Here is an 18,725-nt window from a genome sequence, read left to right as displayed (position 1 = left end):
CTCTTCCATACCAACAGGTAGATGTGGTATGGTACCTGCTTCTCATCCAACTACAATGGGATGTCTCAAACTGGTAGACTGCTATCTAGGTGTATTCACCAGGGGAGGGAGAGGGGTGCCCATCACACATACACAAAAAGGCTGGAGGTGTGGCTCAGTGGTAAAGCCCCTGGAAATAAATAGAAGGCCAATTTCAAACCCTAATAACAACAACCAATCCATCAATCAGTTGTTTAGGGTGGAAAAGGCCTGAAATCTAAGCACAAGGAGGGAGGGGGGTCACCAGTTTTAAGGTCGGCCTACTCTATACAAGATCCTACCCTAAGGGTAGAAAAACAAAGCAGATACGCCATTCTTTTTCACTTTTTTTTTTTTTTTTTTTGCTAGTCTTGAGGCTTTCTCAAGGCTAGAGCTTTACCACTTGAGCCACAGCACCACTTCTGACTTTTTCTGTGTATGTAGTACCAAGGAATTAACCCAGGGTTTCGTGCAAGCAAGCTAGGCAAACACTCTGCCACTAGGCCACACTCCCGGCCTTTCACTGCCCTTTTTTTTGGGCCAGTCATGGGGTTTGAACTCAGGGCCTGGGCACTGTCCTTGGACATCTTTTGCTTAAGGCTAGCTAGCACTCTACTACTCAAGCCACAGCTCCACTTATGGCCTTTTCTGAGTATGTGGTTCTGAGGAATGGAACCCAGACTTCATGCAGGCCAGGTGAGCACTCTATCACTAGGCTATGCTCCTAGCTCCTCACTGCCCTTTTTATGGAGAGGAGAGATTCAGGATAAAGACAGGGTCTCTGGCCCAATCATCCTACCTCAGCCTTGCAGGGCCCTAAATTTTAAATGTGTACCACTATGCAAAACTTTCTTTCATGTAATTTAACTTAATTATCTACACCTTTCTTTCCTGCCCTTAAAAAGTACAAAGACCTTGGGGCCAAGAGCAAGGTCTAGTGGTAGAGTGATTACCATTCGATTCTTCAGAACCATATACATAGAAAAAGCCAGAAGTGATGCTGTGGCTCAAATGGTAGAGCTCTAGCATTTAGGAAAGCCCAAGGACAGTGTTCAGGCCTTGAGTTCAAGCCCCAAGACTAGCAAAGTAGAAAGACCTAGTTGGGCACTGGTGATCATGCCTGTAATTAAACCTAGCTCCTCAGGAAGCTGAGATCTGAGGTCTGTGGTTCAAAGCTGCGCTGTGCAGAATTGCCAATGAACCAAAATGTCAGAAGGCTTAACTGACAGAGCACTTGAGCAAAAAAGTTAAGGGACACAGTCCCAGAGTTCAAGCCACAGGTCTGGCAAAAATAAAGGTTTTTTGTTTTTGTTTCTTTTTAAAGTAACAAGTCTTGGCTAGGTGTTAGTGGTTCACACCTGTAATCCTAGCTTAGGAGGCTGAGATCTGACAATCTCTGTTCAAAGTCAACCTGGGTAGAAAAGTCTGTGAGTCTCTTGTCTCCAACAAACTACCAAAAAAGCTGGAAGTGGAGCAGTAGCTCAAGTGGTAGACCGATAACCTTAAGCAAAAAAGCTTAGGGACAGTGCTAGGCCCTAAATTCAGGCATGAGATGGGAACAACAGTACCAATAAAACCTTTCTTTTCCAAAGTTAAATCAAATCATATGGGATAATACTATGATTTATAAACGTTTAAATACAGTAGTTTTCTCAGCTTCTATTTTTGTCAAAATTTCACATACCTGGTCAGCTAACATAAGTACAGTTTTCATTGTGAATCTCCTTGAACAGAAATTGAAGAGGTCTTCAAGGCTGGGTCCCAGAAGATCCATGACTAGCACATTATAGTCTTTTTCCTGACCATACCACCTAGTAAAAGGAAAAAAAGGAAAATTAAGTACTATTATGAAATGTAATTATATAATCACAGATTTTCACTCAGGATGAAGACAACTTTCTTTGCTATTTGGGTTTTATTTTTAGTTTATGTATTTTATTTATTAATATTTTGCCTGGTTCAGGGCTTGAACTCAGGCTTGGGCACAGTTCTTGAACTTCTTTTGCTCAAGGCTAGCATTTTATCATCTGAGCCACAGCACCACTTCCAGCCTTTTCTATTTATATTTATGTTGTACTGAGGAATCAAACTCAGGACACTTTAGGACACTTCAAGCATGCTAGGCAAGCACTCTACCACTAATCCCCCTTTCTAGCCTCTGGCTGGATTCTATTTAATGTTTTCTTTGTTTGGATCATGAACCAACAGATTCAACTACATTGCTCAATATGGAATAATAAAACATTTTTCCTCGTTAGGTGACTTCATTGTCCTCCAAAGATAGAGCATTGTGGGGCAACCTTAATTGGTGTTCTTACAGATAAATTATATTCCCATCAATCACCAATTCCCGTCAAATCTGGGTAAATTCTGTAACCTCTGGATTTACTGAAGAAATCCAGTAGATTGTAACACAAAAATGACTCATACATCAGCTCTTCTAAACCTTTAAAAAGCAAAAGTTGCTTTTATTAGATGAGTAAGCATTAACTGAAATCTGACTTGATTTAAATCTAAAATATACCAACATAAAAATCTCACTTCAGATGGGCACTGATGGCTCAAGCCTGTAATCCTTGCTACTCAGGAAGCTAATATCTGAAGACTACAGTTCAAAGCCAATTAACTTGGGCAGGAAAGTGAGCTGTGACTCAGTGGTAGACCCAGTCTTAGGCCCAGCTGCCACAAAACATCACCACAAAAAAATCCCTCAATTTTCTATAAGTGTTCAGGTTAGAAACTCATCTTACCTAAGATATTTTTAATAGTAAGTATATGATGAGCTGTTGCTAAGTACACTATGGTAATGTCCCTATCTGAGATTAGGGCTTAATTGAACTCAGGGCCTCCAGTTCCTGCTTAGCTTTTTGCTCAAGTGCTCTACCACTTGAGCCACATCTTCACATTCTCCAATTTGATTCTTACACTTTTAACAATTTATGTAACAAGAGACAATTAAAAAAGCAAAAGGGTTCTTAATATTATTTTGTGTGTGGGGTGGGGGTCATAGGCTTGAACTCTGGGCCTGGATGCTGCCCCTGAGCTCTTCTCAAGGCTACCACCACTACCCTACCCTACCCCTGGAGCCACAGCACCACTTCTGGTTTAAACCACTTCTAATGGTTTGAACCTTGATCCTCAGATCTCAGCCTCCTAAGTAGCTAGGATTACAGGCTGGAGCCACCTCTATCGGCTTAGGGGTTTTATTTTCTATTTGTTTTATGTCAGTATCTTTAGAATTTAGTTACCTGAACTTATTTAGAATATTAAAAAGACAATATCTTCCCTTGGCTCTTTCCCCCCAGTACCCTGGAAATCCCGCCCAGCACCTGTAACCCTGGCAACTAGCATGCGTGGGGGCAGTGGGAGGTCCCCCAGTCTGGGGTATTTCCCCATCTTCTGAGATTACAACCACTTCCGCTGAGGCTATACCCCACCCCCTATATAATCTCTCACTTCCCACTATAAGCTCTCTTGCTAGCCCGACTCCATCTTGGACAGCAGGAGTCTGCTCTTTCCTCATGCAATAAACCCTCTTCTGAACTGCATGGAGTTTCCTTTTAGTAGACCATACAATACTAAGCCAAATCATACCTCTTTGGTCTCTCATCTCCTTCCCCCTAAACCCATATATACAAACTAAATCTAGTTTAAAGATAATCAGGCATAAAAACAGAATGAAGGGACCTACAGAATGCATGAAGCTGTGGATTCCATTCCTCGGTACCATATACACAGAAAAAGCCAGAAATGGTGCTGTGGCTCAAGTGATAAAGCTCTAGCCTTGAGATAGCTCAATGACAGTGCCCAGGCCCTGAGTTCAAGCATTAGAACTGGCAAAAAAAAAAAAAAAAAAGCAAGAGGCAAGCGCGCCAGTGTCCCGTGTTCCTTGCTTATAATCCTTACTACTCAGGAGATTTGAGAATCATAGTTTGAAGCCAGCCTGGGTTCAGTCTATGAGACTCATCTTCAAGTAGCCACCAAAAGGCTGGAAGAGAAATTGGAACTGTGGCTCAAGTGGTCGAGTGGCAGCCTTTAAAAAAAAAAGGGGGGGGGGGGCCGGGAGTTTGGCCTAGTGGTTAAAGTGCTTGCCTAGCATGCATGAAGACCTGGGTTCGATTCCTTGGTACCACATACATAGAAAAAAGCCAGAAGTGGTGCTGAGGCTCAAGTGGTAGAGCTCTAGCCTTGAGAAAGTCCAAGGACAGTGCTCAGACCCTGAGCTCAAGCCCAGGACTGGCAAAAAAAAAAAAAAAAAAAAAAAAAAAAAAGGCTCAGTGACAGTACCCAAGATGAATTCAAGCCCTAGGACTGGCACTAAAATAAAATAAAAAGATGAAAGGATAAAGTTAATGGGTTAAATATGATCAAAGCATATAGATAGATGTATATATTACAACAAACCCATCTTCTCTGTATAATTAATATATGCAAATAAAGGGAAAAGCATAAATAATATATGTAAAAGTCAATGAAGCTAACAAAGGAGTTTAATAGAACCCAGACTAAATAACAATGGCAAGCAAATTTGCTTAAATAGGTCTTACAAAAATGGTCTGCTGCTGGGTACGGGGGCTCACACCTGTAATCCTAGCTACTCAGGAGGCTGAGATCTAAGATTTCAGTTCAAAGCTACCCGGGCACTACTTATCTCCAATTAGCCACTAGAAAACAGGTAGTGGTGCTCTGGCTCAAGGAGTAGTCTAGAGCTGAAGAGTTCAGGGACAATGCACAGGCCCGGAATCCAAGCCCCAGACCAACCAAAAAAAAAGTCTGCTGCACTGATAAATGGATAGGGAAGGTAGAAAGGAGAAATAACAGACATATTTCTGAATATGGGCTTCCATCATACAAGGTAGAACAGAGGTGGAAAATGGTTTGAGACATTTTTCTCCCCCCGCCCCAGTGGCAATAAAGTTTGAACTCAGGGCTTCATGCTTGCTAGGCACATGCTCTATTTGATCCACACCTTTAAAGCCCTAGATCTTTAAAAAAAAAAAAAGGTTTCATTATGACCTTTTCATAGATTCAGAAACATGCTACAGACTTTTGAATACAAAGCTAGAAGACTGTATTTTGTTAAGTAACTTGGGGACTGATTAGAGTTTGTAGCTAGGGAAACACAATACATGCAATTTTGAAATGCACAGTGAAACCCCTTCGTATAATTAATAAACACCGAAAAAATGAGTGACAGGAGAGTGAAACTGGTTAGGATGATGGGGGGGGGAACCAGTAAAAGAGAGGTGTAAGGAAGAGCTAACAAAAGTTTATTTCTGAAGTTTATTTGCACATATGGAAATAAGATGGTGACACCTGATGTATGTATTGTTACTTCTGGAAGCTGCAGGCATCATGAACTTAGTATCACACTATTATCAGCAACCATTATATCTCATCTTATTAGTGACATTCATTATGAAAATAACTTAAGAAGACTGAATTACATTTTGGTCCAAAGATATCTCTTCGGCCCCAACCCCTACGTACGTGTGTGTGTGTGTGTGTGTGTGTGTGTGTGTGTGTGTGTGTGTGTGTGTGTGTGTGTGTGTGTGTGTGTGTGTGTGTGTGTGTGTGTGTGTGTGTGTGTGTGTGTGTGTGTGTGTGTGTGTGTGTGTGTGTGTGCGCGCCAGTAGTAAGGCTTGAACTCAGGGCCTGGTCACTATTGTTTTGCTTCATCACTGAGGGCTGGCTCTCCACAATTGAGTCACAGCTCCACTGCTGGCTTTTGGGTTGTAAACTGGAGTGAGTCTAATGGGATTTTCCTGCCTGGGCCAACTACTACTGAGATCCTTGGATCTCAGGCTCCTGTACAGCTAGGATTACAGCCTTTTCTGTGCTGGTCCTGGGGCTTGAACACAGCCTGAGTGCTTCTCTGAGCTTCTTTGGCTCAAGACTATGGTTCTACCACTTGAGCCATAGAGCCACTTCCAGCTTTTTCTAAGTAGTTTCTTAGAAATAACAGTCTCACAGGGACTTTTCTGTCTGACCTAGCTTCCAGCCATAATCCTCAGATCTGTTTCCTGAGTTGCTAGGATTATAGGCGAGAGCCAGAAGGGACCAGATTCTTCAACCCTTTTAAACATTTCGCACTAGACTTCCTTTTGCTGTTCTCCATACTCAAGAGGTGCCAAGTGGTTCTCATCCTTCTTAGCTTCCTTGCTGCCATTTGTTTCTTCATTTTACTTTGAACATAAGACAACAAGAATTGTGTGCACTCTTCTTGATGCCATGGATCCCTCCCTTCGTTAGCAGGAACACTCCACAAAACTTGTTTTTGTCAGTCGTGGGTCTTGAACTCAGGGCCTAGGTACTGTCCTTGAGCTTTCTCAAGGCTAGTGACCACTCAAGACATAGCACCACTTGTGGCTTTTTCTGTGTATGTGGTGGAATCAAACTCAAATGTCTTGTGCATGCTAGGTAAGCACTCTACCACTAGACCACACTCCTGGCCCCTCCACAAAACTTCTGAGAGAGGGCTGGAAGTTTGGCCTAGTGGTTAAAGTGCTTGCCTTGCATGCACGAAGACCTGGGCTCAATTCCTTGGTACCACATACACAGAAAAAAGCTGGAAGTGGTGCTGAGGCTCAAGTGGTAGAGCTCTAGCCTTGAGAAAGTCCAAGGACAGTGCTCAGGCCCTGAGCTCAAGCCCAGGACTGGCAAAAAAAAACAACTTCTGAGAGAAACTTCCAAATGCATAAAATACACAGTATTGAAGGAAACCAGTTGTACTGAAATTTGAATACCATAAAGTTACTTTCTTAGATTTTATGTAAAGATTCACACAAAGATATAATTTTAATTGAACCAAGGACACACACATCCTGGGGACACAGCAATGGAAGACAGTCCTGATCTGGGTTAAGAATCCTTGTTCTACAAAGGTGCAATGCCTATGTGCATCTGATCATATAAAATAATATTCCAATTAACTCCAGGAAATGGAAACCTGAGTTTTCTTTGTTGCTGTTCATTTTTTCTTTTGTCTTCAGGAACAACAGTTATCTGTCTTTGGGAGAGTGGGTGGGGGAGGGAGCACAGTAATGGAGAAGCAAAGAGTGAACAAATGTAGCAGCAGTGGTACTCACTAGACAACTATATTACTCAAATGAACTTCAGGAAATGGAAACAAGGTTTTTCTCTTTGCTGCAGTTTTTCTTTTGTCTTGTTTATCTAATTTTGGCAGGGAAAGAGAGGCACAGAAATGGGAGGAGTAAAGGGCGAATACTGCAGTGGTCCTCATCAGACATTTGCTGGAAATAAATTACACAAGTTGTAGGTAGGGATGGAAGTGGTGACATTGCATAAAAAAGAAATACACTCTTTACTTGTCTTAGGTAACTGTAACCCCTCTGTATATCACTGAAGATCACTTTTAAAAAAGAGAATCCTTGTTCTAAATCAACTGTTGAGTAAGATCTAAAATTTGGGAATCCTATGTATTTTTTTTTATTATTATTTTTAGTCAGTTGCAGGGCTTGAACTCAGGGCCTGGGCTTAAGCTACTTTGCTTAAGGCTGGCACTCTACCATTTTGAGTCACAGATCTACCTCCAGTTTGGTGAGACATTGAGTTTCATGGACTTTCTTGTCCAGGCTGGCTTCAAACTGATCCTCAGATCTCAGCCTCCTGAGTATGCATATGCATTCTTTAACCAGCAACAAAAAAAAACAAGTAACAGTCTTCTCTACTCTATCCTTACTTCCTATTACTAATACTTTACTAATATAACATACCCCAAGATCCTTAACTATGGTATATAATTTTCCCATCGTGTTATCTTCTTGTAATTTATTCTGTACCTTCTAAGATAAACTAAAAAAACACAAAACTCTCAAATACACTATTACTTCAAGGTACTTCATGACACGGACGTGTAAGTAGCAAATTTTACAGCAGCTAACGTGACAAAACACCATGTGTGTATGTCTAGTTCTAGGGCTTCATGAACTCAGGGTCTAGGTACTGTTCTTGAGCTTCCATGTTCAGGATTAGTGCTCTTATCACTTGAGCCATGGATCCACTTTCAGCATTTTTTTTTTTTTTTTTTTTTTTTGGTGGGTAGCTGGCTTCCTCAATCCTCACATCCCAGCCTTCTGAATCATTAGGATTACAGGCATGTGTCATCTGTTCCTGGCATATAATTTTTTTTTTAAATGAGCAAGGCCAGTTTCTTATCCATGGCCAAACTAGGTGCTTGCTCACCATCATGCCCAGCTTATTGAGATGAGTCTTGATAACTTTTTGTACAGGCTCGCCTTGAGCCCTGACCCTTCCAGAATAGCTGGAATTATGAGAGTGAGCCACTGTGCCCAGTATAATCCATACTTTCATAGTTTATATATCCCAGCATGAGTGGATAAATATGTGATTAAGGAGAGAAAAGCACATAAAATTATGAGGATCTAATCTATATTTTAGAGAATGACACCAAAGAATAGTTGCTCTGAGAAAAGAGATTGTGGGGTTTTTTGTTTTTGTTTTTTTTATTGGTGCCAGTACTGGCATTCAAACTTAAGGCCCTCGAGCTCTCTCCCTCAGATTTTTGCTTCAAGGCCAGTACTATACTGCTTGAACCACATATACAGTTCAGCTTTTTGCTTGTTAATTGGAGATTAAAATCCCAGATTTAAGGGCTTAAACTGGCTGTGAACTATGCTCCTCAGTGCTCAACTAGGATTACAGAGATGAACCACTGGCACATAGGAAGACTGATTCCTAAATACTGGAAAAGGGTAAAAGGAGTGAATGGCAATTAGGGAATGACTGCAAGAAATCAAATAACCAGTAGAGATTAGTATATAAAGCACACAGGATTATTATCCACATTTGCTCTTTACCAGTTAAGTTGTTTTCATCTTGTTTGTATCTGTTGAACCTCATTTTCTCATTTATATAGCTATTCTCGTAATACTACTCAAAGTTTCATTTCAAAGATCACAAATGATCTCTTGATTTTGTCATTCCTTGCTGTAATGCTCTAATGATAATAGTAGAGTAGTATTGTGGAGAAGCACAAGCTCATGGGAAAATTCAAGCACCTTAATATTTATAGGAAGTGAAAAATATATGAAGAAATGGCACTGTGGCTCAAGTAGTAGAGCACTAGCCTTGAGTAAAAGAAGCTCAGAGACAGCGTGTGCAGGCCCTCCCTAAGTTCAAAGCCCCATGACTGGCAAAAAAAGAAAAAGGAAGAAAAAAGAAATGAATAGTATGAACAGTTTTGATTCCTTCCTCTATGTCGTGCATGGCTTCTAGATGCCAGGTAAGCATTCAACCATTGAGCAACACCTCTAGCTCCTGATCAATTTCTACCTTTCCAAATTTACTCCCAGAAGTTGACTCCTATTACTATTATGTCTTCAGCTGGACACTGGTAGCTTAGGCTCACAATCCTAGCTACTCAATCTTCAGCTCTCAGTTCAAAGCAAGATGGGCAGAAAAGTCCATAAGACTCTTACCTCCAATTAAGCACTCAAAAACTAGAACCAGAGCTGTGTCTCAAAGTGGCAGAGTGGCTTTGAGCAAAAGAGCTCAACAACAGTGCCCAGACCCTGAGTTCAAGCCCAACAACTGTCAAACAACAATAATAAAAACCCCATTGTTGGGGCCGGGATTTTGGCCTAATGGTAGAGTGCTTGCCTAGCGAGAAAAGTAGTGCTATGGCTCAAGTGGTAGAGCTCTAGCCATGAGAAAGCCCAAGGACAGTGCTCAGGCCCTGAGTTCAAGGCCCAGGGCTGGCAAAAACAAAAAACAAAACCATTGTTGAGATGTGGTTTCAGGTTAATAGGAGTAGATAGAGACAACAGTTATTTTTATGCTGGTCCTAGAGCTTGAACTCAGAGCCTGGGCAATGTCCCTGAGCTTTGTCTTAACCCCCACTTAAGCCACAGTTGCACTTCCAACTTTTTGATTGTTAGTTGGAGAAAAAGAGTCTCAGATCTCCCTACCAGTGCTGGCTTTGAACCTCATGAGCTCCTGGTGCAATTACTAACCAAAATATGATATAGTACAGTGGTTCCTGTTGCATATTCAAATCACTGAGGGGTGCTTTGAAAAACCGTACACTCAAACAGGGTGAAGATATGGCCAGAAGGAGAGCACTATCGCAAGGCTCCAAGTTCAAACCTCAGTGTCACACACACACACAAAAAAGTGCTACCTAGGTTAAACACCAAACCAATCCAATCAAAACATCAGGTGACAATTTTTCTTTTCTTTTTTTACAATGGCATTTTATTGTTATTAAGGTGCTGTATAGTGATATTGCTATTTCATAGATCAAGTAATGGACAATGTCATCCCTTCTTTTGCTTTCTCTGTTCCCCCCTTGTGTCTGTCCACAGGTTACATAGTTCATTTTCCATATAGTGCATATTGAATAGCATGTCTCCATTTGCTCACCCTTTTCCCTGCCCTTTCTGTCCCCTGCTTCCCCATAAAAGAAAACCCCAAAGCAAAAACAAACACTGACTACCACCACCCCCACTACCAAAACCCATGTATCTAGTTCCTGGAATCCATTTTGGTAACTTTTTTCTTAAAGATCCTTATATGAATGCAATGTGGGCGCAATGTATATAACTAAAAGGGAGTAAGATCTATGCAAATCATATGAAACCTTAATTTACAGTATTGTTTTAATGATTAGAAGAGACTTATATGATGCCTGGATGCTTGTTTGTTTTTACATATAGAATGATAGAGAGCATTTAGCCACATTGAATTCAACCAAATACTCCCTATTTCAATAGTACTTATTAAAGACAAACTTCAAAAGAATAACGTACTGTACAAGGAAATGGAGAATAACTTTTATTCTAATTCTATCAATAGACACCATATTTTGCTGGATACCATGGCTCATATCTGTCAAAGTATGCTAGCAATACATTATTTATGTATCTAGCCAGCCAGAGCAAAAACTTCACAAGACTGCATCTCAACAAAGCTGGGAATGATGATGCCCATTCACCACTCCAGGAATGAATGAAAAAGTGTAACTAGGAAAATTATAGATCATAGTCCAGGCCACCCTGGCAAAAAGTAGAACCATGACCTCAAAACCAACAGGTCACCAGTGGCTCATGGTTCTAATCCTAGCCACTCAGGGGGCTGAGATCTGAGAATCACCATTCAAAGCCAGCCTGGGCACAAAAGCAAGCTGGGCCTGTGAGACTCTTGTCTCCAATTAACTGCCAGAAAACATGAAGTGGTGCTGTGGCTCAAGGAGAAGAGTGCTAGCCTTGAGCTGAAGAGCTCAGGGACACCACGCCCAGACCCAAAGTTCAAGTCCTAAGACTGACAAAACAAAAACAAAAACGAAAAAACCCAACCTAACTAGAACAAAAAGGGCTGAAGGCATGCATGGCTCAAGTGATAGAACCCATGTGTACGATGCACTGTTCAAATCCTAGTACCACAAAGGGCAATATACCTTTATGTCATCAAAACCTACCTTATATAAAGGATTAACAGTCTACGAAACAAAAAGTTTTGGGTTGTTTTTTTTTTTTGGCCACTCCTGGGGCTTGAATTCAGAGCATGAGGACAGTGTTCTACCACTTGGGCCACAACACCACTTCCAGCTTTTTGCTATGTATGTGGTACCGAGGAATTGAACCTGGGTTTTCATGCATGCTAGGAAAGCACTCTACCACTAAGGCCAAACTCCCAGTCCCCCAAAACTTTCTTAACAGCAATACGGACTACACACAAATAAATACATTTATCAAAACTAATCCAACCACATATTTCTGTATGTGCACTGGTACTGGGTCAAACTCTAGGCTTTGTGCTCTTCCATTTAAGCCACACTTCAAGCCTTTTGCTGACTACGTGAAGATAGACTCATGGATTGTTCTGCCAAGGCTGGTTTCCCACTATGATTCCTAGATTTACTCAATTCCCTGTCTTAATCACACATTAACATCTTCAAATTTCAGCATATGCATATTACACCAGTTTTTTTTTAAATCCCATTAAGATATGTATCAGTTCATTCTCATTCAGTGTTATATTGGTCATACAAAACTTTAAGAATCTTTTGAGATTAGAAACAAAATCAATAACCAGAGCCTGGCATGGTGGCATATACCTAAATTCTAACACAAGGAGGCTGAAGCAGGAGCACCATGACTTCAAAGCCATTTCTGGTAGGTACTGCCCCACACCACACCCTCATCCACAAAAAGACTGTGGTTGGTGGCTAAAGCCCTGTTAGGAGGTTCCTAACAAGCCAGAGGTACTCAGTTCATAGGCCAGTAACTACCAAGAAAAGAAAAAAAAAAAATTAAGGCAGCTGTGATTCATGCCTATAATCCTACCTACTCAGAACTGAGGATCTGAGGATTGCAGGTAGAAGCCAGTCCTGACAAAACAAAGATTCTTGCCTCCAATTAAGCAGCAAAAAGTTTGGACGTAGAGGTATGGCTCAAGCGGAAGAGTGATAGCCTTGAACAAAAGTTAAGGAACAACAACCAGGCTAAATTTCAAGCCCAGTACATATTTCACACATACATGCCAGCAGGAACATGAATTAAGGATCAATTTGAATGAGTCAAATTTTCAACCATCACTCCGTGTAAAGGCACTAAAAGACTGGAGAGAGAGGGAAAAGAGACCTGAAATTTAGTGCCTTTACATGCTAAGCATGTTCTCTGTGTATGGGGGGAGGAGAGAAGAGAGAGGTGCTGAGGATCACAGCATTCTTGACTGAAAAATTCCTTACTAAATATTAAAAGACCATGAGAAAAAGCTTCCTTAATAGGTAGGAATAGGGACAACTAATTTTTTAAAGCTAAAATGCTACCTAAATATGACTAAAGCCAAAAAGTAAAAACTATATACTTTACATGGATTTCCAAGTATTTACTCAAATAACTTAAAAAAAAATCTTACTTACAATCTATGAGTTCCAGAGAATACTATCCCAAATTATAAACTTCTAGTAAAATGATGTGAATAATTTTCATTAATTTTTATATGGTGCTAGAGACTGAACCCAGGGCCTGTGTTAGGCAAGCACTCCTCCACTGATTATACCCCTGACCTAGGTTACTAACACAGGAGAACTTTTTAACATCTCAAGATGAGACTCAATACCAAAGCTTTTCCATATCTCAGTATGAGACCAAAGCAAAGTATGGTTCTTTTAGTATAGAATGAAAAGGGAGTTAGGTCTATGAGCAGGCATGAAGTGATCTTGACATATACAGGTCTTGTCCAGCTCAAAAATGCTACTTAGCATTATATTAAATAAATTAAGTGCTTCTAAAACAGTATGAATTTAGTTATGTATTGACATTAAAAATCCATTCCTCATATATCTAGTTATCTTTAAGTGATTTTTGAAGACATCAAATTCGGTTATCATTTTTGTTCTCTCATAACAGCATTACATTATCATTCATATGTATAATGCTGACAACAAAAGATTAAAATTAAAGTTGCTTTCAACAATTTAAGGAATTGGCTAGTTCTTTGTAAATATCTTTCATAACATTTCACATTCAGACATGAAAAAGTTGGAGCAATTCTATATTCCCACTCATCTTCTTTCACATAATTTCTCTATATAAGTATACCTCCTACATTACTTCTTCTAAATGGTCAATGGTCAACCTGTGGTTTACCAGAAACTTGCTATCTAAATTTTATATGATATTTCCTTACTAAAATAACATTTAAAGGTAAGGTCTAGACATAATATCAAACTCTGATAAAATGCTTTTCTGGATGATATTCTTTGAAAACAGACTAGGCTTCTATTTAACAGATCTCTTAAATTACACAGGAAAACCCTGATTAGGCAAAGTTGGCTATATAGGTTAGGTAATTTTGTTTTAGGATATTCCTAAGTACCTTAAAAGCAAATCCGGGGAGGGGAGGGGAGGGAATGAGAGGAAGGAGGATTTGGAGTATTTTTAAACATGGAAAGGGGTATCAATGTTCAAGTAGTGCACACACTACCCGACCAATATAACTATCACCCCTCTATACATCACCCTGACAATAAAAACTTTAAATATTTTTTCTAGTTAAATGTAGTGAAGTGTCTCTCATCTGTCTATGCAGGCTGGCCTGAACTGTGGCCCTCAGATTTCAGCCTCCTAGTAGTTTAGCATGACCCTCCAGTGCCAGGATAGTACTTTATTTTTTTTTAATTTTTTTTTAGATTTTTTGTGGGTCATGGGGCTTGAACTTGGGCCTGAGCCCTGTCCTGGAGCTCTTCAACTCAAGGCCCTACCCTTGAGCCAAGCTCCACTTCCCATTTTCTAGAGGTTAATGAGAGATAAGAGTCTCAGGTCCTTTTGTGCCTGGGCTAGTTTTGAACCTTGATCCTCAGATCTCAGCCTCCTGAGTAGCTAGGATTAAAGAAGTGAGCCACTGAGCTGGGCTTATTTTAATTTTTTTTATTAGTGTCAACTCTTCTAAACCAATGACTTAACAACACAGACTACTTTAGTCACGCCTAAACTGCCAACTTAGTTCAATATATTTAATACATCTATTAAATATATACTAGGAACCAGTGATGCAGAAAATAGTAGGGAACATATTGGAAAGTTGGGAAAATGTTGTCACTCAAACAAATGGTTATGTAATTCTCTGTCCTTTATTCTATTGAGCTGGAAAACTCCTTTCACAGTCACTTTGAAACCAATGAGCCATCTTTGTTTCTATGTACCTTAACCAAACCACTTCTAAAACAAATGCACTTTCTTCACTATCCAATTACCACACTCTGCTTTAGAAACCACTCCCAGAAGCCACTCTTCTTGGATGGCCTCCCCAACCAGTTCCCCAAGCTTTCTTCCCTAGAGCCAGATCCTGAAATCCCATCTTCTCCTCTAGAAAGCCTTCATCTGAAAGAGAGATTATCTCCTTCACATCAGACAGACAGTTTATAACTACCATAACTCTCAGCACTTATCATCTTATAAAAGGCACCTACTGGTCTGGTCAAGCTCATTTCATTTGTTTATGTGCTTATTCAGGATGTTACTCATGGTCCTTACTGTTGTCTGTGTTCTCCTTAAATAAAAACTACCAGATAAAAGAGTGTTCTTGAGTTTAGCAATCAAAATGACAGATGCTTAGAAAATGTTCATATACATTAAATTCTACCCAATTTATGAAATCTAATATATATCCCAACACAAATTATCTCCCAAAACATGAGGAAGATTACCAAACCCAAATACCCTCATACTGTATGATTACACCTGTAAGAAATCCTGGAGAAAATTATACTGCTGGAAAGCTCAAAAGCAGCAGCCAGGGTTCTGATTTCTAACTTCAAATATGGATCATCTTGATTTTCATATTAAGTTTTTGCCAAAGAAGTTAAACTTGGAATTTTTCTTCCTGAGAATTCATCACTTAAAATCATTTATGTCACCATTCAATTTCCATTCTTCATTAAAAATGAAGACCTTATTGGACTGTTTTCATGTATGTTATGGTTGTGGTTGTTTCCACAGCTTGAATTCTCCTAGCACTTCAAGTTTATAAAAATAGAAATTGGAATCGAGAGAGAAAACTTTATATAATTCCATTTAATTCATAACTATTCTGGATCCTTCTGTGAATGTTATTTTTGAGTACTGCTAGAAAGCAGCTGGGTTTTAAACTGTATTTAGTTTCTATGCTAGAAAAGAGCTTCTTTAACCTCAAAAGCCAAAAACCTACTTTAAATCTCATTAGAATGAAATTAACCATTTGAAAGAACAGCCTTTTCATCTGTTCTTTTACATCCTAATTACGATTTCTATTGTATTCACTAGATCTCTTCATTTTAAAGGCCACAATTTCCTCAAACTTTTTATGGATGGATGGATGGATGGATGAATGGATGGATGGATCAACAGGTCAAAATTACTTCATCAACCCGTGGTTAAGTGGAAGCTCTCTTTTAATACAGCTGATGAGTGGATTTCAACAGTTGGTCCTGCTCAAACTACCTTTGCCATTAACCATAGCAATTTAATTCGAACTGGATGTATCGAATATTACCACTGAGGAAAGGAAAGAGTAATCAACACCTTTGAGAAGAATATGAAGAATCTGACACCAGTCTAGTTAAACTATTTGTGACATCTGCTACAGAGATCAACATGCCATTATGCCATCTCCTTCCCTGAACCCCAACGCTTTCTCTGACTTTTCAAAGCGTTAATCCATTTGGGTTTTCTAAGGCAGAATTAAGGAAGGCCCACTGGTGAACCCACGCTGAGAAAAGGGCAGGAACATGGGATTGAGTCACGTCGTTCCGCCATTTTCTTAGCGGAGGAGGAAGACATGTTGGAACAAAAACACAACAAAAGAGCAGCCATTTCCCAAGCCAGCTCCAATAGCAATCCAAACTGGCTGTGCCCCGTCACTCTGGCACCTACAAATCCACTTCAATGGACAATCCTCAAACAGCAGGGGTGCTGCCCTAAAGAAAGCCGCGGCCAGCCTTTCCTCTAGGGATCAAAGAGGTCCTGCACATTTAACTTCAAACGAAAGCTCGGGGAGAGAGACAATGACGGAAGTTAAAATGGGGTTGAGTGTAGCAAACTCGAATTTCCTCAATGGTCACCGTGACTTACAGTTCACCGGAAACTACAGCCTGTAGGGGAACCCAGGTAACTCAATAGCGAGACCGGGATTTTGCCTCGGTCCCCTCACTTACCCCCTACCCGTCTCCCCTTCCGCACTCCCCCCCACACACAGGGGATCGCCTGGGGGGTTAGGGGTTCTTACCGTATGTGGGGGATGCCAACCCCACCTTGAAGAATCTTATAGAGTTTGCTCTCGTACAGCAACTGGGGATGCCTGGCCTTCTGGGATTCTAGCTTCACTGCCACTTCCTGCAGGGAAAGAGGGATGATGGCATCAACCTCCCTACGGACTCAATGTCACTCGGGAGAGCATTGGAGACGGCGGCGGAGCCCTCGGCCGCGACTTCCGAGGAAGGGGGGGGGGAAGAAAGCTCCCTTTGTAATCGCCAAGCGAGGCCGCCTCGCAGGGTGCAGGGCGACATCGGCCCGTCCTCACGAGACCGAGAACACGCAGGGAAACGGGGAGCCGCACGCTCCGACCCGTCTCCCCGCAAATAACGGTTTGGTGAAACAAGCCGAGACACTTCGTATGCGGGCCCAGCCTTGCCGTTGGGCTCCTTCCTTCGGAGGAAGGGCGAGAGCGGGGGACCCGGCCCCCCGGCCTCCCCGGCGGGCTCCCCGGAGCGTGCGCGCCGGGCCGGGCACCGAGGCCCCCCGCGATCCCCGGGCCTCCCCCCCCGCCCCAGAATTTTTACCTCGCCGTTGGTGATGTTAATCGCTAGGTAAATGTCCCCGAAGGAGCCAGACCCGATCTTCCGCACCAGTTTATATTTCCCTCCGACAATAAACTCGGCCTTGGAGCCGCTGCTGCTCGCCATCCTGACACGCGAAAATGGAGGCTGGGGCCGAGCCCCGACACCTCCGAGGGGCGGGCGGGGGCGCCCGGCGAGGCCGAGGAGCGCGGCGGGAGGTGGAGGACGGAGGTCTCTCCCGGCGGCGCGGGGCCCGGGAGGAGCGATCAGCGCCGCTCGGCCGGGGCTCGTTCCGCCAGGCCGCGGTCGGAAGGGTGGTCGCGGTTACTAGGGCCAGGCCACTTGTTTCTAGGCGGCCGCCGCTGGCTCGCTCTCACCGCGACGTCGCGGGCTGGAGACGAGGCACGGTTCAGTTAGGGCGGCGGTGACGCGGCCACCACGGCAGCGGGCTTCGGCCCGGAGGGACCCCAGTCACTCCGCCGACGCCGCCATCTTGTTCCTCCGGCTCCAGCCAACACAAAATGCCCCCGGTCCCCGGGAGCCGCTTCTTCACGGCGCAGAGCACTCTGGGAAGGGGAGCTCAGGCGCTAGCCTCGTACGCTCGGCTGCAGGAGGGAGGGCGGAGCCGGGATTCGTGAGAGCCGCGGCCCACGTTCCCGACGTCATCCCGTCACCGCCCCGTGCGTGCTGGCGAGGCCTGCCGAGCGTGAGCACGCAGGCGCGTCGTGCCGGGCGTGCTCCCAGCCCGGGTTCACTTCCACTTCCGCTCGCCGCTGCTTTCTTCCGCCGCTGCCTGGCAGGGGCTGGGGGTCTGCGGCGGGTCGGGAGCCGGGCGGCGCGGGGCGTCGACGCGGAAGGAGGGCAGCTCCCGGCCTCCTGGGGCGGTGACGCTGACCTCTGCTCTGAGGCCGCTGCCCGCGGCCGGCTGCTCCAGCCCAGTTTCTGCCTGGGAAGAAGAGGTCATCGCCTCTCCCGCAGCGGGTAGCCGCGGGTGAGGGGCTCGTGCCGCCCCGGGGATTGTTCCCAGCGCCCCGGTCCTAAGGCACAACCCTCACATCGCTGCTTCGGGGCCGGGAGCGTGGCCTAGGGGTAGAGTGCTTGCCTAGCATGCACAGAGTCCCGGGTTCGATTCCTCGGTACCCACATACATAGCAAAAGCCAGAAGTGGTGCTGTGGCTCAGGTGGGTAAAGCCCTAGCCTTGAAAAAGCTCACAGGCAGTGTCCAGGCCCTGAGTTCAAGGCCCAAGCTTGGCAAAAAGCAAAAAAAAAAAACTATTAGTGATGAAAGTAAGAGAAAAAGACAACTGAAAAAAAAAAAAGTTGTGCACAACGTTTTTATAGTCTTCCCACCCCAAAAGAAGAAAATCTCGAATTATATCCTGCCTTGGTTATGTTGAAAACTAGATTG

General features: G+C 42.9%; 1 protein-coding gene across 7 annotated transcripts in view; it reads right to left on the bottom strand.

Moving 5' to 3' along the window:
• The window catches only part of Csnk1a1 (casein kinase 1 alpha 1), a 44,522-nt gene extending 26,634 nt beyond the window's left edge, over positions 1–17,888 (bottom strand). For 2 of the 7 annotated variants that reach the window (XM_090331248.1, XM_090331251.1), the window contains exons 1-3: positions 17,321–17,888; positions 16,768–16,874; positions 1,703–1,829 (exon numbers count right to left, since the gene is read on the bottom strand). In XM_090331248.1, coding sequence (XP_090187374.1) covers positions 1,703–1,829; positions 16,768–16,874; positions 17,321–17,443 — 357 coding nt within the window. In that variant the 5' untranslated portion in view covers positions 17,444–17,888. The remainder of the gene's footprint in view (positions 1–1,702; positions 1,830–16,767; positions 16,875–17,320) is intronic. The other 5 variants (XM_090331250.1, XM_090331252.1, XM_090331255.1 and 2 more) reach the window with 3 other exon arrangements.
• Between the last annotated feature and the right edge of the window lie 837 nt (positions 17,889–18,725).

The sequence above is a fragment of the Megascapheus bottae genome, chromosome 4 (assembly GCF_031878675.1).
Source record: "Megascapheus bottae isolate mThoBot1 chromosome 4, mThoBot2.hap1, whole genome shotgun sequence".
In the NCBI taxonomy this organism is placed as follows: Eukaryota; Metazoa; Chordata; class Mammalia; order Rodentia; family Geomyidae; genus Megascapheus; species Megascapheus bottae.
This window is presented reverse-complemented; position numbering and strand designations above follow the sequence as displayed.